Genomic DNA, 26,430 nt, shown 5'->3' with positions numbered 1-26,430 from the left:
AATTTTGACTGTTTCAATCAGTAATATTTCTCAACATTAGTAATATTTCTTTCGTTATTGTCAGTAATATTAAACTACAATTCATCTCTCTATCTGTTTCATATAAAATTAAAAATTTTATTTATATTTACTAAATATTTATTATATTAAAAATTTTATTTTATTTATATATATTACATGCATATTGAACTTGTTATTTTAAATCGATAACGAACGAATAATTTTCATTAAGTCGCCAGACATTTATTTGTCCGACTTATAAAGATCGATTTAATGAAGCCTCTCTATTGAAATTGTATCAGAAATTAAATCGAAGTAATACTTCTAATTTTAAATGTCGCTCTTTGCAAACTTTATATAATTCTTATGACTAAAATTAAATACGAGAGAGATAGCCATCGTAGCGGTAAACGAACGAACTAGCGATTACTGGTTTTACAGTAAAATTTACTGGTTTTACAGTGAATTTTATTTTAACTGACCATAATCAGTGAGATATAAGATAAAATAACAAAAAAGTAAGCGTTTCCACTGAAGATCAGTAAAATACACACTTATTCTCAGTGAAATCTTATTTCACTGTTTAAATTAGTGACATTTTCACTGATTCACTTTTAGAGAGTAAGTTTGAAATAGCCATCTCTTCTCTGATTCGCTGGCTGATTAGCACGTCTCGAAATTGACGTTGGTGAAGGTAAACGTTTATAGGGAATTGCTGCAGCGCCATTCGCGATCAGTCTCTCAACAGGCCTAACAGTCTTCTCTAAGATTTCTAACGCGATGGATCAATGGACAGGAAAAGTCGCTTTGGTCATCGGAGCGAGCAGCGGAATAGGCGCGGAAACCGCGAAAGCGCTCGCGAAAGGTGGAATGAAAGTGATCGCCGTCGCGAGACGAATGGAAAATCTGAAAAAATTGGCGGCGTCTATCAAGAGTGAATTTAACGTTCAAATCTACCCGATCAAATGCGATGTCCAACAAGAAGAGGAAATTCTCAAGGTGTTCAAGTGGGCGGAGGAAGAACTGGGAGGTGTTGATGTGCTAATCAACAACGCTGGTGTAATCATAACTAAACCGATTATAGGTAAGTACATATTCTTCCTTTTTTCCAGTTTTCTTCTCGAAAACTATTTATAAAAATTTCTCAAATGGATATGCATAAGCTTAGGGCGTATCTTATGACGATACTTTATACGATATAAATATTTGAAAATTAATTTTATATATACAATATATATACTATATACTATTTATCATACATTTTTTTTTACCGAAAGAGGGAGCAACGGAGGATTTCCGCAAAATTATAGACGTAAATGTGATAGCGATGGCGATTTGTTCGCGCGAGTTGGCACAATCTATCAAAAAGCGCAACGCTAGAGGGTATATCTTTAATATTAACAGGTAAACGTCAGATAGGTGAATGACTAAAATTTCAAATATGTTTGAATAATATATATGAATTAATTAATTTCAAACTTGCAGCATATGTCGTCGAAAAGATATTAGTGCATCGACCTAATCGCAAAAGAAAACTTTATAATTTCATTTATTAATAATCACAATTTATTAATAATTTATTTAATTAATAAATTATGAAATACAAAGACAAAAGCAATATACGGTTCGGATGATAATAAAACGCAATAAAAAGGAAGACTAAAAGACCGTGGCGCAAGATGTTAGAGTGTAAGAAAGACGAAATAATAATAAAGACTAAGTAAGAGACATAATATATTAATAATCAGTTAGATATAAAAATACAAAAATATGTCTGAAAAAATTGATTTGATTGAAATAATACATACGTACGTTTCGATCTTTTCAAGATCCTTTTCAATGTTCGCGATCTATTTGTCTCCTATCGCGCTTGTCCTTGTTTAATCGCGCTCTGTTATTATTATTTTAAATTTAATTTATTTTTTAACGACATCTCAAACACTGAAAAGGTTCTTGAAAAGATCGAAACGTACTTATGTATTATTTTCTGTTCAATCGAATCAATTTTTTCAGACATATTTTTGTATTTTTACATCTAACTGATTATTAATATGTCTCTTACTTAGAATCTTTATTATTATTTCGACTTTTTTACGCTCTAACATCTTGCGCCACGGTTTTTTAGCCTTCCTTTTTATTGCGTTTTGTTAATAAATGATGTCCCTATATCATGTAATTTGGAACTTTTATGGAGCTGAAGTTGCGCAATCCAAAAATGTTTATATTCTGTATGCAAAAAATCTGTAATAAATGTGATTGCGTATCAGCTTAAAATTATCATTAGTTATAGTAATAAAAATCTATCTGCACATGCCGACATTTTTATCTATGTTGAACAATTTTTAATTTCAATTTTTTCACAAAAAGTTGATTTAATGTATTACATTAATAAGTACGAATTACTAATAAGTATGAATTAGTAATATATTAATAACACAACTCACTCCCTCTTCATTGTAATCTTATTGATATTAATATCTATATTTTTACAGATACGTTATCTATAGATATCGATACATGCAAAGAAAAATTAATTAATGCAAGACATATTTTATGTCGATGTTACGATTTATGGTAATTATGCACTTTACGGACGACTTCACTGATTTCAATGATCTTGACATATGTTGTCAAGCTCACTCTCCTGAGTAAGTATCGAAAGGTTTTAAGTGTCGCTCACTATTTATTAAATAGTTATTAACGAAAAAAGTTTAATGAATATAATATAATTTTGCGACAGCATGTACGTTTAAGAAGATATATTTGATCGAATACATGTTCAGTAGATAGAGAGAGAGTAAACGTAACATTGCGTTCAACATACTATATTTGTTTACATTTTTTTCAAATCATTCACGGTTGTAGCCTTGTACTTCTGCTTAGCTGTGTGGCAATTTTCCGGTGAGTTTAAGAAGTTACATTAGACGTTTAAGAAGTTATATTTGATGGAATATATGATTGTATAGCGAAGATCATCATTAAATGTAGAGTAAACTTTGCTTTGTGTTGCAAAGTACATGCTTGAAGACAGTGCGTTCCGCACCCCCCTCCCCCAACGGGGGCTTTCGTTAAAATTAAAATTTGGTTTAAATCAGAATAGGTTTGGGTTAGGTTATATCTTTCGGAAGTCGAGCGTCCTCGTAGGAGTGGGGGGGGGGGCGGAACACACTGTATCCACGCATTTACATTTCACCTTGACTCTTAAAACGTGCATAATGTCTAAAAATTCCACATAATTCGTACAACTTTTTTTGTTAATAACTTTTTAATAAATGACGAGCGACACTAAAAACCTTTTGATACTTACTCAGGAGAGTGAGCTTGACAACATATGTCAAGATCATTGAAATCGGTGAGGTCGTCCGTAAAGTGCATAATTACCCTATTTATTTTTACAAAAAGGAATTAAATTATTAATTTTTTGTTTTATCCGCAGCATGGCGGGGCATTATGTAGATATGATTACTATGCCAGTTAGTGTATATTGCGCCAGCAAATATGCTGTCACTGGAATGACAGCGACTTTACGCAACGAAATAATAAGCGCAAAGCTTGATATAAAAATTACGGTATGCGATCTTTCTTTATTAAAATTTGTCTATGCGAATTCAATATTAATAGAACACAGAAATATTGCACAAGTATCGATTTATCTCGCTCGTAATTTAATTTGCACCGACAATGATTTAATGATTCGTGTTCATTAATATTTAACAATGTCTCTTTTCGCGCAATGCGATAAACAGATGTATTTGGAGTAATAATGACAAAAGTAATATATTTAGAAAATATATATTATGTTAATAATCTCTGTAAACACAGAGCATCAGTCCTGGTATGGTACAGACAGAAATGATGGAGAAAGTTCTTGAAGCTCTTGGCGGTGCCCAAAACCTATTGGAAGGTGTACCAATACTACAGGATAAGGATATCGCAGATCTAGTGATTTATGGTTTAAGTACACCACGACACGCGCAGGTATGTAGATATTATCCTAGGGAATGATTTTTAATGACTTCGATATATGTGTGTTTTTATAATATCTCTTATTAAAATTGTTTCATTACATCGATAAGCAAGAAAGAAGCTTTGCGCTTTTTTAATTACTATATCGCAAATCGCGTATGAAATTAATTTTTATTATTCTATTTATAACATTTATAACTCGTATTCTACATCGATCTCGAATATTTAAATTAATTTTTTTTAGTAGACTGTTACTTTAAAATTTAAAATATTACGCGCATGAGAACTTGATTTTTTATTGAAATGTTAAGTTCCCGTATTAATTTACGAGTGATTTATCTATACCAATTAAGCATACAAGTGATTTATCTGTTTCAGATATCTGAAGTCGTGATAATGCCACATGAAGCTATTGCTGCGAAAAATCTTACGGCATTCGCAAATGAATAATACATATGCTGCGTTTAAAGTTGATCTTCTTTTGAAGCTTTTAACAGTCACCCTTTTCTGTAAAGCAAGTGGAACTGAAGAAGAATATTTCAGTTTTATTTAAATTCCTCTGAAATAAAAAAATGAGTAATAGACAACAAATAGAAAGAGAAATATTTTTATATTCACATGTAAATTTTTTTACAATCACGATACTAATTCTTGTATTATTGTAGAAAATTTGTAAGGATTTGTAACAGTATTTTATAGTTGTTACTTTAAAGTAACTGTATATATGTATTTCCCTTGCTTTTCAATACTTACTTAATTCCAATGTGTATCTGCATTTAAAAAATATAAAATATAAAAATTATGAAACAAAATCGGAACAAATTATATTTCGCCCAGATTATTTATAGAATCAGATTGGTCTCTTGTCTGCAAAAAAGAGAGGGAGAGAGAGAGAGAGAAAATATAGCGCTAATCATAGACGTGACTTTGTGTAATATATTAATATATCTCTCGTTATATATATTTATACGTTTACATTTCATTACATCACATTGAATGGACATGGTGCTGAAGTTGCCGGTTATGTACACATTTTTCTCTGTATTAAATTGTGCTAGAAAATAAATCTAAAGAGAAAATGTACGATCATTATGAATCCGTGGTAAGACACTTAGAAATGATCAGCGTCAACTGCATAGCGTGGCGGGCATGTGCGTCGTCGTTCGCCGAGATTTACAATAATCGAGAATCTCTAATGATATCTACGAACAATATACGGACGTACTCTGTTTCGAGAGAAGTAGAAAGGTAGACTTTAGGGAGGCGAGGGATTCATTGTGTATGTATATACTTTTAGCTTAAGAATTAATAATATTGGTCGAGTACAGTACTGTTAAAATCCCCTCTTTATCATCCCACTTTTACCATCCGATCTCGCGCAATTGTCGCTCGAGAGACTCGTCAAACTATTATAAATAATCTCTTACTTATACCGATATATTTAGAAGATTCTTCGTATATCAAGCGTAATAATACGCGCACGCCGCTCTAAATGTCGACGCCGCTTCGTTTACTCTTTCTTCCTTTGAAATTTTTAGAGAATCATAGTCTCTCGCGCGTATCATATAAGAAGGAAAGGCCAGTATTAATTTAAGAGAGAGCTCTAGACGATGAAATAACCGAGCCACGTGAATAAATAAACGAGCAAGGCATTCATCTTTTTCTCGAGTTTAAACTCGCAAAATGCACTCGTCATCGTTTATTTCCTGGCGAAACAACGAGGGAGTCCAAATATAATATAAGATCCTTCGACTGTGACCGAATAATTTTATTCACGTGACTGATCGATGATTCTCTTAATACAATCGTAATTTCTCAATGCACTTTAATTCTATCACGCGTTTTGGCCCCTCGTCCACTGCAGGAAGAAAAATTTAATTACACGCGACTAACCGGCACGTGATAACATTTGAAAGAACTTTTCGAAAGAATTAATCTAACTTTACAGTATTTTATTTTACTCTGCTAATATTACACGATGTTTGGGTGTCTGTAAGAAAAATTAAAGCAATTACGATAAAAGAAAAGAATTTTGCTTAATTAAATTTTTCGTAACAGTTTAAAAAAAAATATTGAAACAAAATTTTCGTTAAATTTTAATTGAGCGTAGCAATTAATCTTTTGGAATTTGTCACGTCTTTCTCGAGCTATTTACACTAAGTTTTTGATTTATATCAATTAGTCAGGCCACGCTACAGTCAGTAAGATTAGAAAACATTTAAAAAATAATGGCAAGAAAAATGTGGCAGATAATGGCAGATAAACGAATTAACACTCCGAAAAAGAAAAATGGAAACTGTGTATATCGCGTATTCAAATAACGCAAATTTATACATAAATCGAATGAGAGGAATTAAATAAATGCAGGACGGATATGTTTATACTTTTCGAAACTAGTGAGATTATCCTATACATCTTTTATATCGATATAAGTATATAATATCTCTGTGATTCTGATGATAAAATGTTTCATTCGAAAAATCTGCTATATTTCTGTTCTCCATTTTACGCAATATTTATAGCGATCTTTTCCACATCTATAGGGCCTTACCTCAAGTTATTGCCACGTACACAGAACCGGAGTCAATTTTACATTAGCAGATACTTTCATTTATCGCTTGTCTAATAAAGAAATTTATTTTCTTTGAAATAATTTTTGCCTTTTGCTTGTTTATAATTTAGACAAGCTGCCTGTGAAGAAGAATCATATTATTCTTCTCTCTAATATGTAATTTAATTTAAATGTATTTTTAAAAAATACACACATATATATATGTCACATTTATAAATTATATAAAAAAACAATTTCCAGTAATGACAAATTTCCAGTAATGATAATATTTTTGTAAATGATAAAAAAAAAATAAGAAAAAAATGATAAATTTTTTATTATGCCTCCGATTCTCTTATGCGTGTGACACGGCATGATGCAATATGTATTGACACGATGACAATTGTCTGTCATCATGTCGAGAATTTACGCTTATTGCGACGCGCATTCCTTCATAGATATGTATTAAATTATAAGCTTAAATACGGATGTGCGTGTCGCTATGTGCATCAAGTATCCTACGGCCGTAATATCGCGAGAAATTCAACAAAATAACGCTTCATCTCTTTCTTTCTACATTTCCGTATACATATATGTGCACATATATATACACATATACGGAATAGTTATATAACATATGTCGACTAAACATTATAGCCGCATCTTGCTTTTTCTTTTTATACATTACATACATACACACACGCATTAAAGCTGCACCAGTGTACGTGTATACGGATACACATCTAACGAACGGTATGTATGTACAAGGATGTGCTTTGCAAAATTTTATTCTTTCGCCGCGATTAATTAGTAAACACGTAAACGAGAGAGATGCTCCCGGTCGGAAACCGCGTCATAGAGTCTTTCGAGTTATTCGAAAAGATTCTTCTTTTCGTTTGTCGAATAAAATTAAACGAAAAAGTCGCATTAAAAACGCAAAATTATGTTGTGCAATATTCATATCTTTGTGCGGTGAACGTCAGCATAAAGTATCTCATAGATTCTTATGCGATAAGTGTACAAATCTTGTAATCATCATCGATAGTTATGATAGAAACGTTTTTCTTCTTTCATAAAGTGTGCATCTTTCCCAAAATATTTCAGGTTGCTATTACATCAATTTTCGCATTGTTTGCTTCAAGAATATAAGAGTCTTTTATATCGCGTATTATTATTATTACAACATAATTCAAGATTCGAGCATCACTCTTTCTCTTTCCTTACATTGTACGGTTGATTATAATCTATAAATAAAAATTTCAAAAATTGAAGACTAAAAATATTATACTTACCTACTCGCAAGTTTCGCAAACGGAAATGAAATCGGAGCTTTCCATACTGACAAAGAACTCGTAATCAACATCGACGATGATTATTTCGAGAAGCGCTACATCTTTCTAATGAGATCAAATGATTTTACATATTGAGCCGTAAAAAATAATCGATAACTTGTAATTCAAACACCCTACATAGGAGTAGCAGAGACAAATACGTGACTCGTGCCTTTGGTGTCTAATAATTTAAACAAACTATTTCTCAACATATTACGAATCATCGTCTCCGCTCGTCTAATGTGACACATATATGTCTATTTGTACTACTACCGAATGATGTTTGTCTTTCATTCGTAAGCGTAATAAGGAGCCCATAAACTTATTTAATAGATGCCATCCAATGGGAGATCACGAGCTTCCTCGTAGTCTAAAGTTGCAAAGACTTTTGAAGAATACAATTGCTCGTTGTATCTTTCATTCTTCGGCTGGAGCCTGTGCTCCTCCACCATCCTCGCGATTGCCACTGGCTTTTTGTTCTTGCTCCTTTTGTGCTTTGGCTTCTGCATCTGCAAATAGAACATTGGCACATGGCAAGTCGCCTCAATCTTGTTGAAGCGAATAAGCTAAATAAGCTGCTTCTGTACAGGCAGAAACAAGATTCTCATAGTTGTGCCGAGAACTCTTTGTCGAGAATCGATTCCTTTTGTTTTCAAGCGATTAATTGATGTTTAAATTACGTTAATAACATACCTCGAACCGCTTGTTCCTTCCAGATCTTCTTATTGTCTCCAAGACACGAGATCCAAGGTTTGTCGATTTTGAACCTTCTATTTTCCCCTCCTAAACATAATTTATTAATTAATTAAAAATAAATCAATTTTTTGACAATTACGTTTTGCCGATATAATTTAACCAACATTAACTAACAAGAGAGAAAGAGAATTTTAAAGTGCAATTATGTAAAGTTATGCAAGTAAAATATTTTTAGCACATGTGCTAAAATGAAATTGTTTGTTTTTAGCACATGTGCTAAAATAAAATTGTTTGTTTTTAGCATACGTGTTAAAATGAATTTTACCATTGCTAGGTTCGTCTGCAGTATCCTTGACATTAAGTGGCGCGAGAACGGTTTCCAGCGTATCACTGCATACTTGCATACTAGGCTCGACAATAAATTCTATGAATCCTATTTGAGATTCAGCTACCAATGTGTTGTTACGATCGCATAAAGGAGAGAATGGTAATCCGAGCTCTCTCTCTTTGTCACCTTGTCTGAAAAATTCTTCGAGAAGTTGCATCGTCCACCTGTGCATTTCAAATTAACAACGTCATTTACTCATCATTGACATAAATTGCGGTTCTTTTTCTTGTTTATTAGCAATTTATACATAAGTTAATAGTTTATTGGAGTTTTTACTATACATATATATATTTTTTATTGTATTTTAAAAATTTATAAAAAATTTCCTAGAAGCAATTTTTATCTTTCTGCAGTAATTTTTAATAGATTGAATTCTACATAAAGATCGAACGAAAAAAACTGCTGACGTTTATTCGAGAGGATCGAAAGGATAAAAGCATCTTCACCTATGATGAAGATCCCATCTTTTGGCAGGATGCGAAATGTCACAGCAATGGAGAACCAAACTAACGGCTTTGCTCTTATCCACGCTTGGCTCCGCCAAACTTAATAGATTCTTCATATTTTTTAATTGTTGAAAATGAAAACTCATGTCGGTGGCAAGAACCATGTCGATCACGAGCGAGCGAAATTCTCGAAATTCTTCTCTCGACAAGTTTTGCAATATATTGCACTCATCTTCTTTAAGTATTCTGAAATATTGTAAAGCAAATGATAGTTGGTATTATCGGAGATATTAATCCTATTTAACATATATGTATTTATAATGCAATATAAAAAGTATGAATCTTGATTTTGTTGCATTTTCTTTATTTTTCTTTTCTGTGTCTCTCTCTATCTTTCTCTATTACAATCTATCTATCTCTCTATTAGAAAAAATAAAATTATTTAAATCGAAAAGATTGGAAAAAAATATTTTAAAAGATTGATTAATTTTATATTACGTTATTAAATTTGCGCATACCGGAAGCTGGCCGAAATGTGATGATTCTCCAGCACGGCTCGATCATTATACAGGAGTGCTGTATCACTCCCAGACATTACGTGGAAATTGTTTGTGGTCCCAGTGTGCTCGTAATCGTGAATAATCGCTGCCACGAGAGTGGCGAAAATCTCGAGATCGGTCAGCCAGTTCTGCAACAAGTAAAATAATCTCTCATCTAGAGATAATCTCACGTTGAAAGAATCGCCAAGAGAACAGACGATCGATAAAATCGCACAAAAAAAGATTCCTCTTTTCCTAAACTAATCCATAACTAATTAATAGAGATTTCGCTTATTTTTTTTATTATTTATCACACCTTACAATTTTTGTTCTTTTAAAGAGATATCGCGAAACGATACCTTATTAGTACTCTTGCCGGAAAGTGTATATTTATACTAATTGTAGATTGTATATATTTCAATATATTATATGCAATTATGTGTAATTAAATTAAAGGATGATTTATAAAATATGAAAAATGTGAAAAATTTTTAACTTGAAAAATTATTAATTTTATAATTATTCAATTTCCCAAATAGTCAATCAAAATTCAGGATACATATTTTTATTGTTTCTTATTATGTATACCGGGGATATAATTCAAAAATAATGTCAAGAAATTATATTAAACGTATATTTAAAGTATCCCTCTAAAGATATTTACCATCAAACCCGTTTGACACAGGATGTAATGCATCGTTTGCGCAACATCAGCAGCATGAAGATTGTTATGGTATGGATTTCGATGCCTGCAATATCCTTCTTCGACTCTTCCGAGGAAGCACTCCAAAACTGCTGGAGGTACTTTAAACTTGTGAATCATACCGTATCGATTGAGGAGATCGTAGCCCAAGTATTTCACCGGCATGCCCGAGGCAGCCTCATTCAAGGAAAACACATTGAACGACCAGTCGTCTAAAGTCTTAAACAGTAAAGTCAGCAATTTAAAATTATAAAATTTTAAAAACATACATCTCAATAACTTGATCGATATCTACGACTAATTTACAGTTCTCTTTTTTTTAACTAAAATAGAGTAATTTTCAATCAAACGGAGTCAACATGTTATCATTGATAAGCGTGCTTTTTTCATTACAAGTATAGCATTGAAATCTTATTGGAAAGAATCAGTTAGCGATAGTTGGTTTTCCAATGAAATCTGAAGAAAACGAAAGAGTAAAATGTGAGTGTTTTCACTGAAAATCGAAAAGTGCTCCAATCTTGGGGCTTTCAATATTTGCACTGATTCAGTTTAAGAAAACAATCGAAAGAAAAAAGATATTATATTCAAAATACAACTAACTAAAGATGTTGGACGAGACCAAACTAGAGAGATATGGTGTATGCATTTTAAACTTTCTCCTCTTCGAGAGCCATATCTCGCGATACATTCGTGTTAAAAATTTACTCGCTTCGATCCAACTTTTCAGCCGCCGGCGAAGATTACCTTAAGCACTTTCACGACTTCCGGTGGAAATTGCATGAGGGCGGTATTCGTGACTCTCCTGTAGATCCGATCGACGAATATGCCCGCCCTGATGGCGTGCGCGACCGAACGGAACTTTGGCTTCTCGTCAGCCTTCCGTCTCGTGGTGGCGAGTTGCCTGGTGAAAGTCGACGCCAACCATTCGCGCACTTCCGGCGGCACCGCGTCCGGCTGCACCTCCGACAGCTCATCGTCCTCGTCCGCCAACCGTCTAAGGGAGGAAATCGCGAGACGCGATGTTAGATCAGCCATGAGCTGACGCGCTGACATATTCGGCACGATCATAATCCGGCCTACCTTTATTACACGCATTCGATCGAGCCGAGACGCTCGATGTCCTCAACAAAAAAAAATTATTATTGTGCTAAAATTATTGCATTTAAGCTTGCTCTGTACCGTCGCATAAATCTGTAATTCGACTAACATCTACTTACTATATATTATTCCATATTTGTTCGCTACGTTATTTTGCATCAATATCAATTTACATTCTCTATTATTGCGATATATATCATGAAAATTATGATTCTACAGATCGTCAGAAACGCGATTGTTTTGTCGCTAATTTGTAGATTGTATCGTGAATGAATTTCGTATTTTGTGAAATAACTTTTCATTTCCTCGTGAATCACAAAGATGAATTGTACTCGTGATTACGAGTCCGAGATCGATATTCCATGTTATGTTACATTTTATGAATGAATAAATGATTATATGAGAGATACACCGAATATATAGATAATGTAAAATATATATTCTAAATTTACCAAAAAATATTTTAGAAAAAGATTTTTAATATCTTTTTAAAATCTTTCGCTATACAGAAATTCAAATATATAATATGTCGAATAAAATAATTTTTTCAAATTATTCTACGCGTAAATTATCCCAACTCATTTACTAAAATGAGTAATGTTTGCGTCAGAATTAAATCAAATATTTAATTAAATCGACGATTGATTCAAACAAAGTCATATCAATCACATCAATTTAACAACAAAGTGCAAATTGGATAGAAATGTTGCGTTCAAATGAATGAATTTGATGTTCGTATGGGTGGCGGAATAAGGTTTGTGTGAAAACTAAACGGTTCAGCAAATGAACCTGCTGCGTTTTTTCTGTCGTATTTTCATCTCAAACCTAGTTCGATGCAGTGATTTATTAGGCTTGAACGATAGTTAGGTCGGTCATTTTGGCAAATATAATTTCGATAACGTTATTCGATAAGCTAACATTAATGTGACGATAAATAATAACTTGAGGAGTAATGTTACAATTCATAAAATGTGTCGCTATTTCGCTTGAAAGAATATCTCCGACGTATCCATCGACTTTGACTGCAAATTACACAAAACACAAAACACTCAGATATCGCCATCAGTGAGAAAGTGCGAAAACTTGGATCAATTGATGCCATTAATAACACAATAATACAATTATAACAATTAGTTGAAATATTAAGAAAACATAATTAGTATGTATTTTGCAAAATATTTTACATAAAAATGATAAATTATGGTAAATATTGCGATTAGAACTTTGCCATAAACATTTATAGATTTAAAAGTTGTTTGCAGGAAAGCATCAGTTTGCATGCGCATCTCTTATATATTATTAATCGCACTATACTATAGAGTATTTCAGAACCATATAATTCATTTCTCCAACTATAGATTTTTCTCGTCGCAAATTTTACAAAAGGCTTTTATTAGGGAATCATCAAATTTTTAAATATATTTACAGATATAAAAAATTTTCAATTGTGGAATTAATTTAAAAATTGTGAAATTTCTAATATTCTAAAGGCAGTTATCCATTTTCGAAATTTAATTTCAATCTCATCTAACTCTGTCGAATAAAATATAAAACGTATTAGTGCGCCCAATAATATTGATAATTTGCAAGAAAACGTAGATCCTGATACACCCCGTGAGCAAAAGTATATTATATTGTATATTATACGGCAAGGGTTCACACGCGAGATGCGCGAGCGACCTTTCATGCAGAAGGAGCTCGATAAGGCGTCAAGCTCGAAAGGTGCGAAGAGCAAGAAAGAGCGTTATCTTCGGATTGGATTGCGGTGTCCTCGCGATTTGCGTTCGCGCAAAAAGTGAAAATCTTGGATGAAACGAACCTACGGCGTACACCCGGACGACACGTGGCGGCAGACTCCACACGATCGGCGTCTCTATAACGTGAAACACGAAGGAAAAACATATATCACATTGAAAGGTTTCACATCGATCTAAGCGTCTTGCTACATCAAGCAAACATCCCTGGCATGCCTGCTGCGTGGGGTGACTTGAAAATATTCCCTCTTTATTCGCTCTCCGCCATTCGTTCGCTCTGGCTGAAGATCAGTTCTCGAGATAGCCATCTTCGTAACCGCTCTCGCAGCATTTTTCGAGTCACTCCCCCACACGCCGCGATAAATTTACGAGGGATGCTTATTATCGAAGACCGCCTGGCGATAAACGTATATATATATATACATGCACTCCTCTCTTTCTCGGGCAAGAACAATGCTAAACCAGTTAGAAACGATCGATTATCGTGACAACGATGCATGTTGCACGGCAGGCAGATACGTCCGACAAATCGTGTAGGTTACACCTAGAAAGAGGCTAGAAAAGACGTAGACTAGAGACAGGGAGCGAGAGAGAGATAGACATGGCAAGGCAAGAGTAATGTTTTTCATGCTGTGTTCCAAAGTGTCGTTTGATTCTCGTCGAGGTTCCTCTCGTCGATTTTTATTCGTCTCTGGATCCAACGTTCGCGCGCGAGATGCAGAAATAAAAATTAAAAAATTGTTGGTAAGTGTGATTATAAATGGCTATGATGTGGAATTAATGTTCCCTGTTGAGCATCGTTTGATTATTTGTACAAAGTCGCGTGTCGCGAAACGAATAAGACATTTCGACGTTTATGAAAAATGTGGAACAATTAAGTGTGTCATTGTTGTCTCTGTAATCATTCACATGTGACAAACCGGAAAGTTTAATTGCGCGTCAATTATAATGGACTCGTGCCGATTATTCCGAGTAATAAGAATATCTTTGATAGTATTTTCTAAAAGAATCGTCTATATTACTACTCGATGCAACAATTTGTAAAAACATGCTAATTGTCTTGAGTGTCAGACTATATTTGATTTATCAACTATTAAAAGATGCTTATCAGCGAACGAACGCATAGCTAATGCGTTTTAATTTCTGTGCACATAAACTAGACTAGATAGATAACGTACGGAGGAGTTATATTCGCTAAAAAAAAATAACGAAACGTTGACTCGTTCCACTTATTAGTTGGCATTCTACGGAGAAGAGCGACATCCGAATTCGAAAAGTATTTTCAAGGGAAAATATTAATAAAAAGATTACATATTTAATTAAATATATATATATATATATATATAAAGAGAACATTGAGAAGAATATTGAAGAATAATATTTGTAATATTTTCATGTTATGCTAAACAATCCGTTTAATATAAGAAAGCCTGGAGCATCAATTATTGTATTATATAATAATCATCATTTTTTGTCCAGTTTGTAAAAGGCAAAAGCCATCATATCCAGCAAACATCGTCGTCGCGTTTTCGCTGATCAGTTGTCAATCATGTTATTCGCGTTATGCGTAAAATTCGTGTCTGATGAATATTGGCAGATTGACATTTAGCGCGGTTGGATGAATATTGAGAAACAGAGGTAAAGAGCAAATAAAAAATATTATATAAAATATTAAATGTCATGTAGAATAAAATATTGAAAAACAGATGGAATATTTTTATCGTAAAGTAATGAGAAATATCTGTAAAGCTTCTCTCCGAATTTTAAGAGAAACATGTAAATCATTGCGTAGGCGAAATTGAAATTTGTCGCTTGTCGCCGCGATTACCAACTATTATTCTCGAGAAAAAAAAATGCCTCGCGAGATGCACGAACGCGAACCTATCGTTCGACAAAGAGCACGACAAAGAGCGTCGACGGCACGGATACGGACGGCGGGAGAATCGGTGGGCAGGGGAGGCGAGGAAAAAGAAAAAGGGGGGAAAAAGAAGATGGGGAAAAAGAGTCGCAGGAAGATGACGTGGTACATCGTGTGGTGGGACAAACGGTGCGGGAGTCGTAAGGGGGTTGGAAATGTGAATGTTTCGCAACCTTGCCCATACGGGGGTGCGAAGCTTCCGTTTCTGGGTTATCACCGCGTGGCCCTGTGGTCCGTCCGGTTCCAAGCCGCCCCCTAGGGATGAAGACGTCAGGCCCGCCCCCCTACGTGATGACCGAGCGCACTCATTCCCGCCTGAACTCACCCTGCGGTAGTGCTTGTTAGTTCATGTGTAAAAAAGATCAGGATAATACAAGATTAAAGTTTCTTTCTTTTCTTTTCTCTTTTCTCTTTTTCTCTTTTCGATATCGACGGCTGTAGCATCGCGCTGTTCATTTCCAGCAAATATTAAAGTATTATAAATCAAGAAGGATCAAAAGATGATCCGAAACGTTCGTTTTTTGTTATTATAATGTGTTTTTTAATCAACTAATATTGAAAAAAGAAAGAAGTGTTGTTGCTTCTCTGCGCTCCAACTACCGCGCGTTGGCTCTTGTGCCATTTTCTTTTTAATTTTTTTATTACTTGAGCCAAATCTCTAATTATTAAATTATAAACCAAATTACACCGATCTGGTAAAACGAAATGGGTAAACTCTCGATGCGTCGTGCTTCACGGCAGCATAGTATTCTCGATGATAGTTATTGTTGAAATTGAAAATTTCGTATCGTACCTTTGCATAGATGCGTGAACAGAAAATTCAAAGAAAAAAATCAAGCGTTCAGATTCAAGCGATATAATTGAAGATTTTGTCATAAATCTTTACGGCTTGGAGATGTATCAAGCGCAAGTGATCGGTCGCGTGCAATTTTCACACATTCGATGCATAATCTAATTTTGCCGCGATGCAAAGTGTATAATAAAAGATAGGCATTCGAGAACGAAATTCTCTGCAATATTGTAAGATTATAATTCGTTTTATATTGTTTTGAATAACGTAAATTAGTCATCGCAAGAATTAATTTCCTCCACAGTAATAATTATCAAAGATACGAATTCAACGTATATATTTGTACAAGCACAATAATAAATCTGTGGAGAATCGTTAAGGCTCTTTACTTTCCTTTCTGCAGTTGTATCAAATTATGATACCAAAAGCGAGAAGTCATACAAATGTTTTCTTGCATAAAAGCTCGCCTTCGATTTGATACAGTAGCGAAACAATAATATAAAATTCCTTTTTTTATTATTCTTTACTAGTAAAGGCTCGAGTAATTCATTCCGCAGACGTTAAATATTTTCAGTAAAAATGGATTTTGTATTAATTGATCAGAATTTATAATCATATAACTGATAAAAAGGATCGGACATCAATCTACATTATAAAACGCATAAATTTTGACGTAGAAAGAAAAAGGAAAGCTGATTTATTTTAATATACTTTGTAAAAAAAAAAAAAAGCAAAAATTCGCACAATTTCTCGCTCTCGATATCATAACATCGATATGACGGCAATCGAGGAAGAGCTAGGAACCTTGACGACAAAAATTCACTTGCCTCCTGTGAGGATTGAACTCACGACCCCTGGTTTACGAGACCAGTGCTCTACCACTGAGCTAAAGAGGCACCGACATCGACTCCTCTTCGACGAATCTACAGAAGCGATCTCGGTTAGAGAAGCTGGACAAGTTTTGCAACAACGACAAGTGTCGTCATCATGTAACGTTCGACTACTCATCTCGGCGCGCTCGATGCTTTATCGTCCGGACGATTGATCTCGTCCGGCTTTGTCGCGATGCATAGTACATTCAGGAATAGCCTTTGTCCCTTATAACTGGCTGTCTCTTTGATCGCCGAATGACCCCCGGGACAGGGGTTGTGAGTTTCATCCGGCACGACGCATCGCGAGAACAAAAGTCTCTTATTACGCGAGGCTTAGGGGATCGCATTGAATTTGAGTTGCGCTTAGTAAACGAAGCAGAAATTGCGCGCGTCTCGTTAAAAGTTGCACCCTGTGCGACTCTTCAGACTCGATTAATAATTAATTAATAATTGATCACGTAGTCGATTCCGCTGTCAAAGCCGTATCTCGTTCAATAATCGAATCGATTAATATTAATGATCGTTATGTAAAACGCAACAAGGTCGGCTACGTTCGATCGAGACGCAAACAAGCCATCGGATCGATAAATTCTACACCATGAATCAACTTCAATCTTGTCGTATTCTCGACAATTACGATATCGACAGTGCCTACAAAAAGAGAATCGTTAATTAACCGCAAAGTGCGGGACGTGGAGGCGATAGCGTGTCGGCAATGTCTGGAAATTTCGGCGGAAGAAAACGGTAGTATTTGAAAATAATCGTACAAAGTATTACAGACTATTGTCTCTTTGCATTATACATGAGAGATCCGGCGTTCCGTCTCTCGCTCATGTAAAGAAACTTACTTGGTCTCGTCGATAAAAACGGCCTCGAGTACACGAGCTGCATAATGCAAGTTTCGTTGGAGCAGTTCGGCGGATATCTCCCCGTGTTGTAGCTGCCTCAATAAACACCTCAATCTGCAAAAGAGAGGTATCCTCGGAGTTTGTTCCCTGCGCGCGCCAATAACGTGCCCTCTAAACTAGACGTTCGCATCCAATCGCTTTCCGATAATTGCGCGACAAGTCGAGATTGCTAACGTAATTGTATTTAACTCTTCGATGCTCGAAGGGGTAGATATTTTTCTCCTACCGCGGGATTCTAATCTCGCGTTGAATAAAAACGTTCAACGCGAAATTGGATAAAAAAACGCCACGGGAACATGTACAAAAAGTACAGCGTAATTGGCACTCGATATATAAATTATCATTATAGAGCATATTTTCATGGTAAACTAGCGAATGATTCCCGTAGATAATTATTTGATTCTATGCAAATTGAATACTTTTAAATATCCGCGTGTCGCGGAACATCTCTCTCTCTGAAAATGGAGCGATGATGTAAGAATATACGATATTTTTCGTTCGAATAAAATGTGCAATCTTTATCTCTCCGAGACAAAATAATAAAAATTTCGAAATGGTCCAGCAATTAAAAAAATGTCGTTTCTTTTTAATGCTACTCTTGGCAAACCTCCACCTAAATCTAAACCTCCGCTTCACATTTGCAAAGCCATTAACACCTGCAATGCGATATGATACCTGAGAGCAGCTTTGTCGCACGCGTCGGGAGTGTCAACGGCAGGAAGCGAGTCCGTCGTGAGATCGACATTATCGAGGATCTCATCGAGGTCGACGGATTGGCTCGATAAATACGGAGTGTCGGGATTGTGCGGCGGTGGAGAACTTTCGAAACTCCCGCTGCCGATGCTTTTGCTTTTGCCGGAACTTCGGCGTACTATCGTCAAAGTGCCCTGTTCTGAAACACAGTGAGCGTAATCGTTTCGATTAATACGATTCGATAGAATCAGATTCAATAGTACTCTAAATCATGCAGAAATCTCTCCGCGAACAAAGAATCTGGCGAAGCAGCGGTGTAAATCAATTTAAAAAATAAAGAGAAAGTTGATATAAAAGTGCGTAAAATATGGACGCTTTAATTAATCATCTCAGTTGGTTCCTAAAATTTTAACATCTTTTGAAAATTATAATCCCTAAAATCTTAACATCTCTCGTAATAATTTTGCTCCATAAATTGATCAAACTGCCTCTCTGATTAATACAATTGTTTCGTAATACAGTTTGTATGTGACATAAAATATAATTTAAAAACATCTCATCGCGCTAACATGAAAACAATTTTGGAGTAATTGGTATTTCGATAATGGATTATATATAATTAAGTTTACATTTTAATTTTACGTACTAAAATAGTTTTAAAAAATTGTTTTTATATATATAAAAGTAAAGTCATAAAGCCAATGAAAAATAAATACGCTTGATTTCTATAAAAATAAACTGTTTTTCTCTTATTCCACTAAAAGAGGTTTATAACGGAATTCATTTCGCTAAAATGACACTTTTGTGAAGATTTAAAATTCTTAAAATAAAATTATCGAATAAGTAAATACGCATAAAATTTAATTCTTTTGCACATATATACATGAAAATTCAAGTACAATTTATATAAAACTATCTTTGAAATTTTCTTCAATTTTTTCTATTTGTAATAAAATACTCCGCAATAATTATCAGTGTTTTTGAGACACAAACTCTGCTCATGCAATATTGTTAAATTATAAAAGTACCGAGATTTCTTACATGTATTGAAAAGTGCCCTCCGAGACTACCTTACTGCGAATATTTTGGGGCATTTTGCAGTTGACAAAAAAAGGAGGAAAAAACTTTGCTTTTTGAAATACTTGCTCTTTGAAATACGCTTGCAGAAAGTAAGTCTGGTCGATAAGTACTGAAGCATATCTCGGAGAGATAATGCCTCGAAAACTTACTGGAGAGTTGGCCGTTTCGACCAGGAGAGGAGGAAGGATTGCGCGGCCTCGTGGAAGCTGCGCCGCTCGTGCTGCTACAACCGGTCGCATTATTCGCCGCTGCACCGGCCGAGGCCACTCCAATATCGTCCCTCGTGACTCGTCTGTCCGGTGGAGATGCAACTGCAATCGCAAAAAAAATAGAGTAAACAAAAGATAGCTTTTTTAGCTCCATCATCACCGTTTCTCGACAAAGCGCACAAATGTGCGCGATACACGTGGCACTTGCGCACGATCATCAATCAACGCGAGCGAAGCGGAAAATTATTGCGGAATTTCTGCATGAATTTTTGTTTCGTAATTTAATGTTGCGAAATTGTCTGAATATCTGATTATTATCTGATGAGAAACTGCTATCGCATAAAGTCATAATAAAAAAAAATGTACACATTGTAATATATATTTCCTAAAAATCAGAAAATATGTTGACAATTATATAATTTTGTTTCATCCTTTTTTGCATTAGAAGAATATAGTTTCGTAATCATTTTTAGAGAAACTGATTTTATATCATATTTACTGTCCAGTAGCATAAATATTAAACCATGAAGAGATCGCATGTGACGCAAATCTAGATATCATATTTGAGTATCCATGACAGCAATATATCCATGTACGTCATTATTTATATATATATTTTTTATTACGTAAAAAATGCATGGACATATATATTTTTATATAAATTTTTTATGTACATAAAATCGCATAAAAATTAAAAATCTGCTGGAAATAAAGTAAAAATTTCGATAAATGAAATATTTCTATTTACACGTGGCGCTTTCATACCGACTGGCTTTGATGACATAATTATCGTACGCGTATCCGTCTTGTCGCGTGTAATGGCATCGCAGCTCTGCGAATGTTATATCGCAGAATCGAACGCGTATCGTTACCAACCACCATAATTACACTAATTTGTCGAATGTAATGCTACAAAGTGTAAGATCGTGTATCACTGCGGTAAAACCGCGGTGGCAGAGTAGCTATCGATTGGTAGCACTTGCCTATAGCCTGCGAATTAGTCTCATAGCCGATCGATCGCACGCGAGTTACCAACGACTTCCCATTATGCTAATCACAAGTTGAAACGTTCCTAAGTGCGAGCACCACGTTCACCTTGTTTAGAGATTGACCGGAAATTGACCGGGAGACAATCGCGTTAATGAATATCGTTGCCAAATATTTAAATTATTAATTCGTTGCTTCGATATCGAGTCGATAGTAATTTTTTATTTTATTACGCATACATAAATGACGATATACATGACGCTACACACACATACAATCAGAGAAAAGAAATATAATGTAGCGTAATTACGAATATACAATTTGGGCGAGATTGAAGCGAGAAAATTAAATCCAATGAATATGATTTGGTTTCGATTCTTTTTTAGCATTAGAGAAATCAAAAGTCCTAACTCGATTAAAATAATATGTATAATTTTCAGTAGTTAAATCTCGAAATTATCACTCGAAGCAATGTTTCGCATTTCTCTGTCATGCTGCAAGTCTATTGAATCGAGATCCAAACATAATTATACGTATAATACGGCTAACAATTAATCAAACAGCATTGTCCGCTGCGCTATCAATGTATTGTGTCACATTTAAAATAGTTATTTAAAATATACGTATAAATCCCCATCTCTACTAATCTTTACGTTTAATATTAAAATAAAACAAAGTATTAAATTTAAAGAAGGATACAAGTTTTAAAATTTATATTTTGTTATTATAATTTCGTTATTTATTACATGTATATATTATTGTACATGTATGTTATAGCATTTGCACTAACACATTCTGATAAAGATTTATCGACATCCATTTTCAGGAGAAACGTTATTGTGCCAGTAAATTGTCTCAATCGAATATCGACCCTAAGAAAATTCATATTCGATGACATGTGGCATCAAAAAACATTTTGGTCAAAAACAATCGCCTGCATGAAATCCACTTGCGTAAAATATATAAAGGGACACGATGTAGATAATGTAAATCATATTTTTCTCATTTCGACGAGAAGAAAAAATTTGAAGAAAATTTTTCAGTTTGTAAAAAGTCTCAATTACGTTAAGTATAATTACATTGTTTTTTATAATTCTAGAGAGAGAAAAAAATAAAGATAAAAATCTGAAATTTTATATCAAAATAATTATATATTTTATATTCTTTGAAACATGATTCACATTACCTCCGTAACTTATGTCTCTATTATACCTAATAACGAATATTTTACCTACAATTTCCCCTCGATAAGAATACCAGAACAGTTACCAGATGTCCAACATAAAATAATCTTCAAGTTAATCGACGTTTCGAAAAATCCCAACATCTTCTTTTATAATCTTAAATCATCATTTTAATTGCGTGATATTAAAAAGAAGAACATTCGTTTTATATCTCTAAATTAATCAAGAATATAATATTTTTTCGGAAATAAAAAGCTACACGCGCGACAATAATAATTTTATTTTGGCGCGAAAATAATTTTATTTCAGTGAAATATATCGTGCAGAAACGCAGAAGATATGTACATGTGCGCGCGCGCGCGTGTGTGTTTGTGTGCAAAGTAAAATTAATAAACAGAATTTCGTTGAAATTTAGTCGTGAATCTCGTCAAAGCATCCCGCTTTGTGATCGCCATGATCTGCACGACGCAGATACGCACATTTTCAAATAATAATTTTGCGGAGTGCTATCACTTTCCAAAAACACCTTTAGCCGAGTGACGATACGAGCGTATCGATGTGACGGTGCGTGATATGAGGAGAGGGTTATGAAATTATTCACCGTAAGCGGATAAGCAAACAGAAGCGAATATAACATATGTGAACATATATGAATTATTACGTTTCACTTGAATAATGCACGAGATTGCGAGGCAATGGCGAAATGTATGCATTTAGTACACAGAGCAAAATTCATATCAGTCTCCTCTTTTAATTTACATTTTTATTTTTGCGTGTAATATAACATCTCTCTTTTCCGCCCATCTAGTTACATATATATATATATATACTATGTATATACGTGCAAAACTTTATATAATTCTACCATTGCACCATTAGGGTAAAGCATATTCATTTCGGCTAACAGCAAGTTGCTTGTACGATGTCCCGAAAGTGCTAAAGTTGACCGAGTAATTTGGTGTTTCTGAACAGCCTTATGCAAACCCCGGATGGTCAGGCAAACTCGACGAAAACTAATTTAGATATCGGCGAAAAACTAGAGAACCTCCATAAAGACGCGATTGCGCGTAAAATATAAACGGTATAATCAAGAATCATTATGTTTATCAGATATCAGCAATCGTTTCTCGTGCGCTTGTAATATACGGAAAACGAATAGACAGAATGGATGATTCAGAAATGCTTGATCCAGGGACGATTCGTGAAATATCATCGATGATATATCAATCTCTCGTCACGCATCCATTTCATCTCGTCATTTCAGAAATGCATTAATCCAATGGACATCATCGTAGTTATTAGAGCATTGCAATATACCGTGTATATGTAAATTAATCTATATTGTATTATACAGTATGTAAATTAAAAAAAGCTTCATCAAATATTGTATTTAATAACGGTATGGAATAATTTGTGTAGTATATGTGTACATATGAAAATAATTACCGCAGAGTTGTATACCATTGCAAGAAATTTGGAGCTGTTGCTTGAGGGTTCTTCTCTATCGTTAACTGACGTTACTGCTGTTAAAACATTAAACGAAAGGCTCAAGTCTTTATCAAGCGTGATTGTATCGTGAGTTATCGCGTGTAAAAGTACATTCATTGTTAAATTTCTATCACGGCAAGAAAACTAAATTTCCAAAGATAAAACAAAACTCCATTAAGAATCAGGAGGTAGCGTGATTCTCGAGACGAAGAAATAGTATTTTACTATTACTTATTAATCGAGCGTGATGGAGCGTCAAATTTCAACTAAACCATAACATTTTGACATTTAACGTCAAAAACTCATTCGATAGCACGTGCAACGAGAAATTAGTTTCTAGTGAAAATGTAACAATTTTTTTTTTAATAAATCACATAATGTTACAAAAAAAATATCAGACAACCGCATTATGAAAATGCAAATCTCTTAAAAATCATAATAATCTCATTATTCTCTGCTATTTCTGCTTTTAAATATTATTTTATAAAAATGTTTAACAATCGCAATGGAAATGTTAGATCTCATTGTTGCATTTTATTAAATTATAGTATTCACAGTCAACAGTATGCATATTTCAATGCTGTAACTTGTTTGCAGGGCTTTATTGTAAAATTTTATTACTGTGGTAATAAGAGTAATGAATATTCCTATCTCATTTTTAATAACATCATAACAGGATAAAGTAGTGACTTTCAATAACTGCTCATTTATTAAAAACGGTCAGTAGCTTCTGAATAAATGTGATTATACGAATTGATATGGCTTCGTTCCTCGGGCAACAAGCCGTAGTCTTGCAAATTACACGGCCAAGAGTCTTCTTTCCGCTTCTCTCCCTCTCCTTGCGTCAGTTTCTTATTAATCGGTGCATTTACGCAACATGGAAATCGATTAAATGATGAACGTTGACGATTGATAAAACAAGATAAAGTAAACTCGATGAAATTTAGATTGTAGCTCGTTTTTGCGATAATATGAGTAATAAGAATAAACATGATGATAAAACGGGATAAATAATACTTATAAAAAGGTACACGGTATCGAAAAAGCAAGCACACAGAAACAATTTCATTAAGAACTTATCTTGATCTTGTAAAATTTTTACAAAAGGAAACGATATACAGGGTGACCCATTTTAACTTAGGCAGCCAAATAACTCGAAAAATAAGCAAGATAGAGAAAAATGTTTTAGACAAAAGTTGTATGGTTTCGAGGGGGCCATAAGATGGTATCATTGGTTTGACCTTGAAGAGTCATTTGAAGGTCACGTGAAGGTCACTTCAATTTTTTTAAATGGAATACCCTATATATTTTTGTACATTCTTGTAGCTTATTTCGAGAGCTTTCCAAAACACTATAATTAAGTACCTTTCCGTTAAGTACTTTTTGAGTTATGATGCTTGAAATAATTTCTTAATTTTACATAAACCGTAAAATATCTTGTAAAATATTCATTTTTCGATTATCTTACCTTAATACTTTTATGTACAAAATAATGAGAGGAATCAATTGGTGTAAAGAAAACACATAGTTGTTTTTAAGAAAAAATATGGAATTGTTAATTGCAAATTACATATTTTTTCTTCGAAACAACTATGTGTTTTCTTTACACCAATTGATTCCTCTCATTATTTTGTACATAAAACTATTAAGGTAAGGTAATCGAAAAATGAATATTTTACAAGATATTTTACGGTTTATGTAAAATTAAGAAATTATTTCAAGCCTCATAACTCAAAAAGTACTTAACGAAAATGTACTTAATTATAGTGTTTTGGAAAGCTCTCGAGATGAGCTACAAGAATGTACAAAAATATATAGGATGTTCCATTTAAAAAAATTGAAGTGACCTTCACGTGACCTTCAAATGACTCTTCAAGGTCAAACCAATGATACCATCTTATGGCCCCCTCGAAACCATACAACTTTTGTCTAAAACATTTTTCTCTATCTTGCTTATTTTTCGAGTTATTTGGCTGCCTAAGTTAAAATGGGTCACCCTGTATATACAGGGTGTCCCGAAACTAACGCTTGATATTTTAAAGGCAGATTCTCTGGCCAATTTAAAAACGATTTTTCCTCAGTGAAAATGTCGCGGCACTAATAGTTTTCGAGTTATAAACGATTGAAAATAAAGGGTTTTTCGCAAACTAAGGCTTATGGGAATAAAATACTAATAAAGTCACATTCTTTAGTTAATTTTAGGTAGAGTTTACTTTAATAGAATTTTAATTTAAGGCTTAGTTAGAAAGATACATGATGACAAAAATTGGGAATATGCAAAAAATAATGATCTCCCTCGACATTTTCGCTGAGGAAAAATCGTTTTTAAATTGGCCAGAGAATCTGCCTTTAAAATATCAAGTGTTAGTTTCGGGACACCCTGTGTATATATATATATATATATATATATATATATATATATATATATATATATATATGTTTTTTTTTAAATCTATGTTATAATATTGAAGAAATTAATTTTTTTCTAGTATTCATATATTTCAGATGTACCATACATATATTATTATATATATAAATTTAATAGTAATATAAATTATTATAGATTGTGTAGATAATCAAAATATAATAGAAAATGGAATAATATAAAAGAGAGAGAAAGAGGAGAGAATTTAAGAAAACTCTGTATATGAAATCATATAAAAATATATAAAGCCATATAAAATTGTATAGTTCAGCAACGTAATTAAATCGAATCTTGGACAATGGCCAATTCATGCGCAGGCACATCTATTTTGATTCGCTTCGCCGTACACACATAATCGGTGACATGTAGAGTAATAGTATCGCAGATGGGCAGGGTAGACCGAA

General features: G+C 33.8%; 2 protein-coding genes and 1 non-coding gene across 10 annotated transcripts in view; 1 reads left to right on the top strand and 2 right to left on the bottom strand.

The window, feature by feature from the left end:
- Positions 1 to 741: 741 nt before the first annotated feature.
- LOC145959663 (farnesol dehydrogenase-like) lies at positions 742 to 5,293 on the top strand. Its single transcript, XM_083078725.1, has 5 exons — positions 742 to 1,084; positions 1,278 to 1,404; positions 3,437 to 3,569; positions 3,823 to 3,978; positions 4,345 to 5,293. The coding sequence occupies exons 1-5, from the start codon at positions 781 to 783 to the stop codon at positions 4,414 to 4,416; spliced, it is 792 nt and encodes a 263-aa protein (XP_082934851.1). The 5' UTR covers positions 742 to 780; the 3' UTR covers positions 4,417 to 5,293.
- The window catches only part of LOC145959659 (dual specificity calcium/calmodulin-dependent 3',5'-cyclic nucleotide phosphodiesterase 1), a 100,876-nt gene continuing 79,328 nt past the window's right edge, over positions 4,883 to 26,430 (bottom strand). For 6 of the 8 annotated variants that reach the window (XM_083078710.1, XM_083078709.1, XM_083078712.1 and 3 more), the window contains 11 exons: positions 19,883 to 20,044; positions 18,636 to 18,852; positions 17,901 to 18,014; positions 15,564 to 15,716; positions 11,365 to 11,614; positions 10,582 to 10,839; positions 9,897 to 10,066; positions 9,379 to 9,624; positions 8,870 to 9,096; positions 8,542 to 8,631; positions 4,883 to 8,357 (listed from right to left, as the gene is read on the bottom strand). In XM_083078710.1, the coding sequence (XP_082934836.1) occupies positions 8,266 to 8,357; positions 8,542 to 8,631; positions 8,870 to 9,096; positions 9,379 to 9,624; positions 9,897 to 10,066; positions 10,582 to 10,839; positions 11,365 to 11,614; positions 15,564 to 15,716; positions 17,901 to 18,014; positions 18,636 to 18,852; positions 19,883 to 20,044 (1,979 nt within the window). In that variant the 3' untranslated portion in view covers positions 4,883 to 8,265. Of the gene's footprint in view, positions 8,358 to 8,541; positions 8,632 to 8,869; positions 9,097 to 9,378; positions 9,625 to 9,896; positions 10,067 to 10,581; positions 10,840 to 11,364; positions 11,615 to 13,537; positions 13,592 to 15,563; positions 15,717 to 17,900; positions 18,015 to 18,635; positions 18,853 to 19,882; positions 20,045 to 26,430 lie in introns of all 8 variants that reach the window. The other 2 variants (XM_083078711.1, XM_083078714.1) reach the window with 2 other exon arrangements.
- Positions 17,005 to 17,076, bottom strand: Trnat-cgu (transfer RNA threonine (anticodon CGU)). Its single transcript has one exon. It is a non-coding gene; the product is annotated as a tRNA-Thr (tRNA).

The sequence above is a fragment of the Camponotus vicinus genome, unplaced genomic scaffold (genome assembly GCF_025532165.1).
Source record: "Camponotus vicinus isolate PSW18456_S1 unplaced genomic scaffold, iyCamVici1.0 SCAF_1, whole genome shotgun sequence".
Classification (NCBI taxonomy): domain Eukaryota; kingdom Metazoa; phylum Arthropoda; class Insecta; order Hymenoptera; family Formicidae; genus Camponotus; species Camponotus vicinus.
Note: the sequence above shows the minus strand (reverse complement) of the source record. Positions and strands in the feature narration are given on the sequence as shown.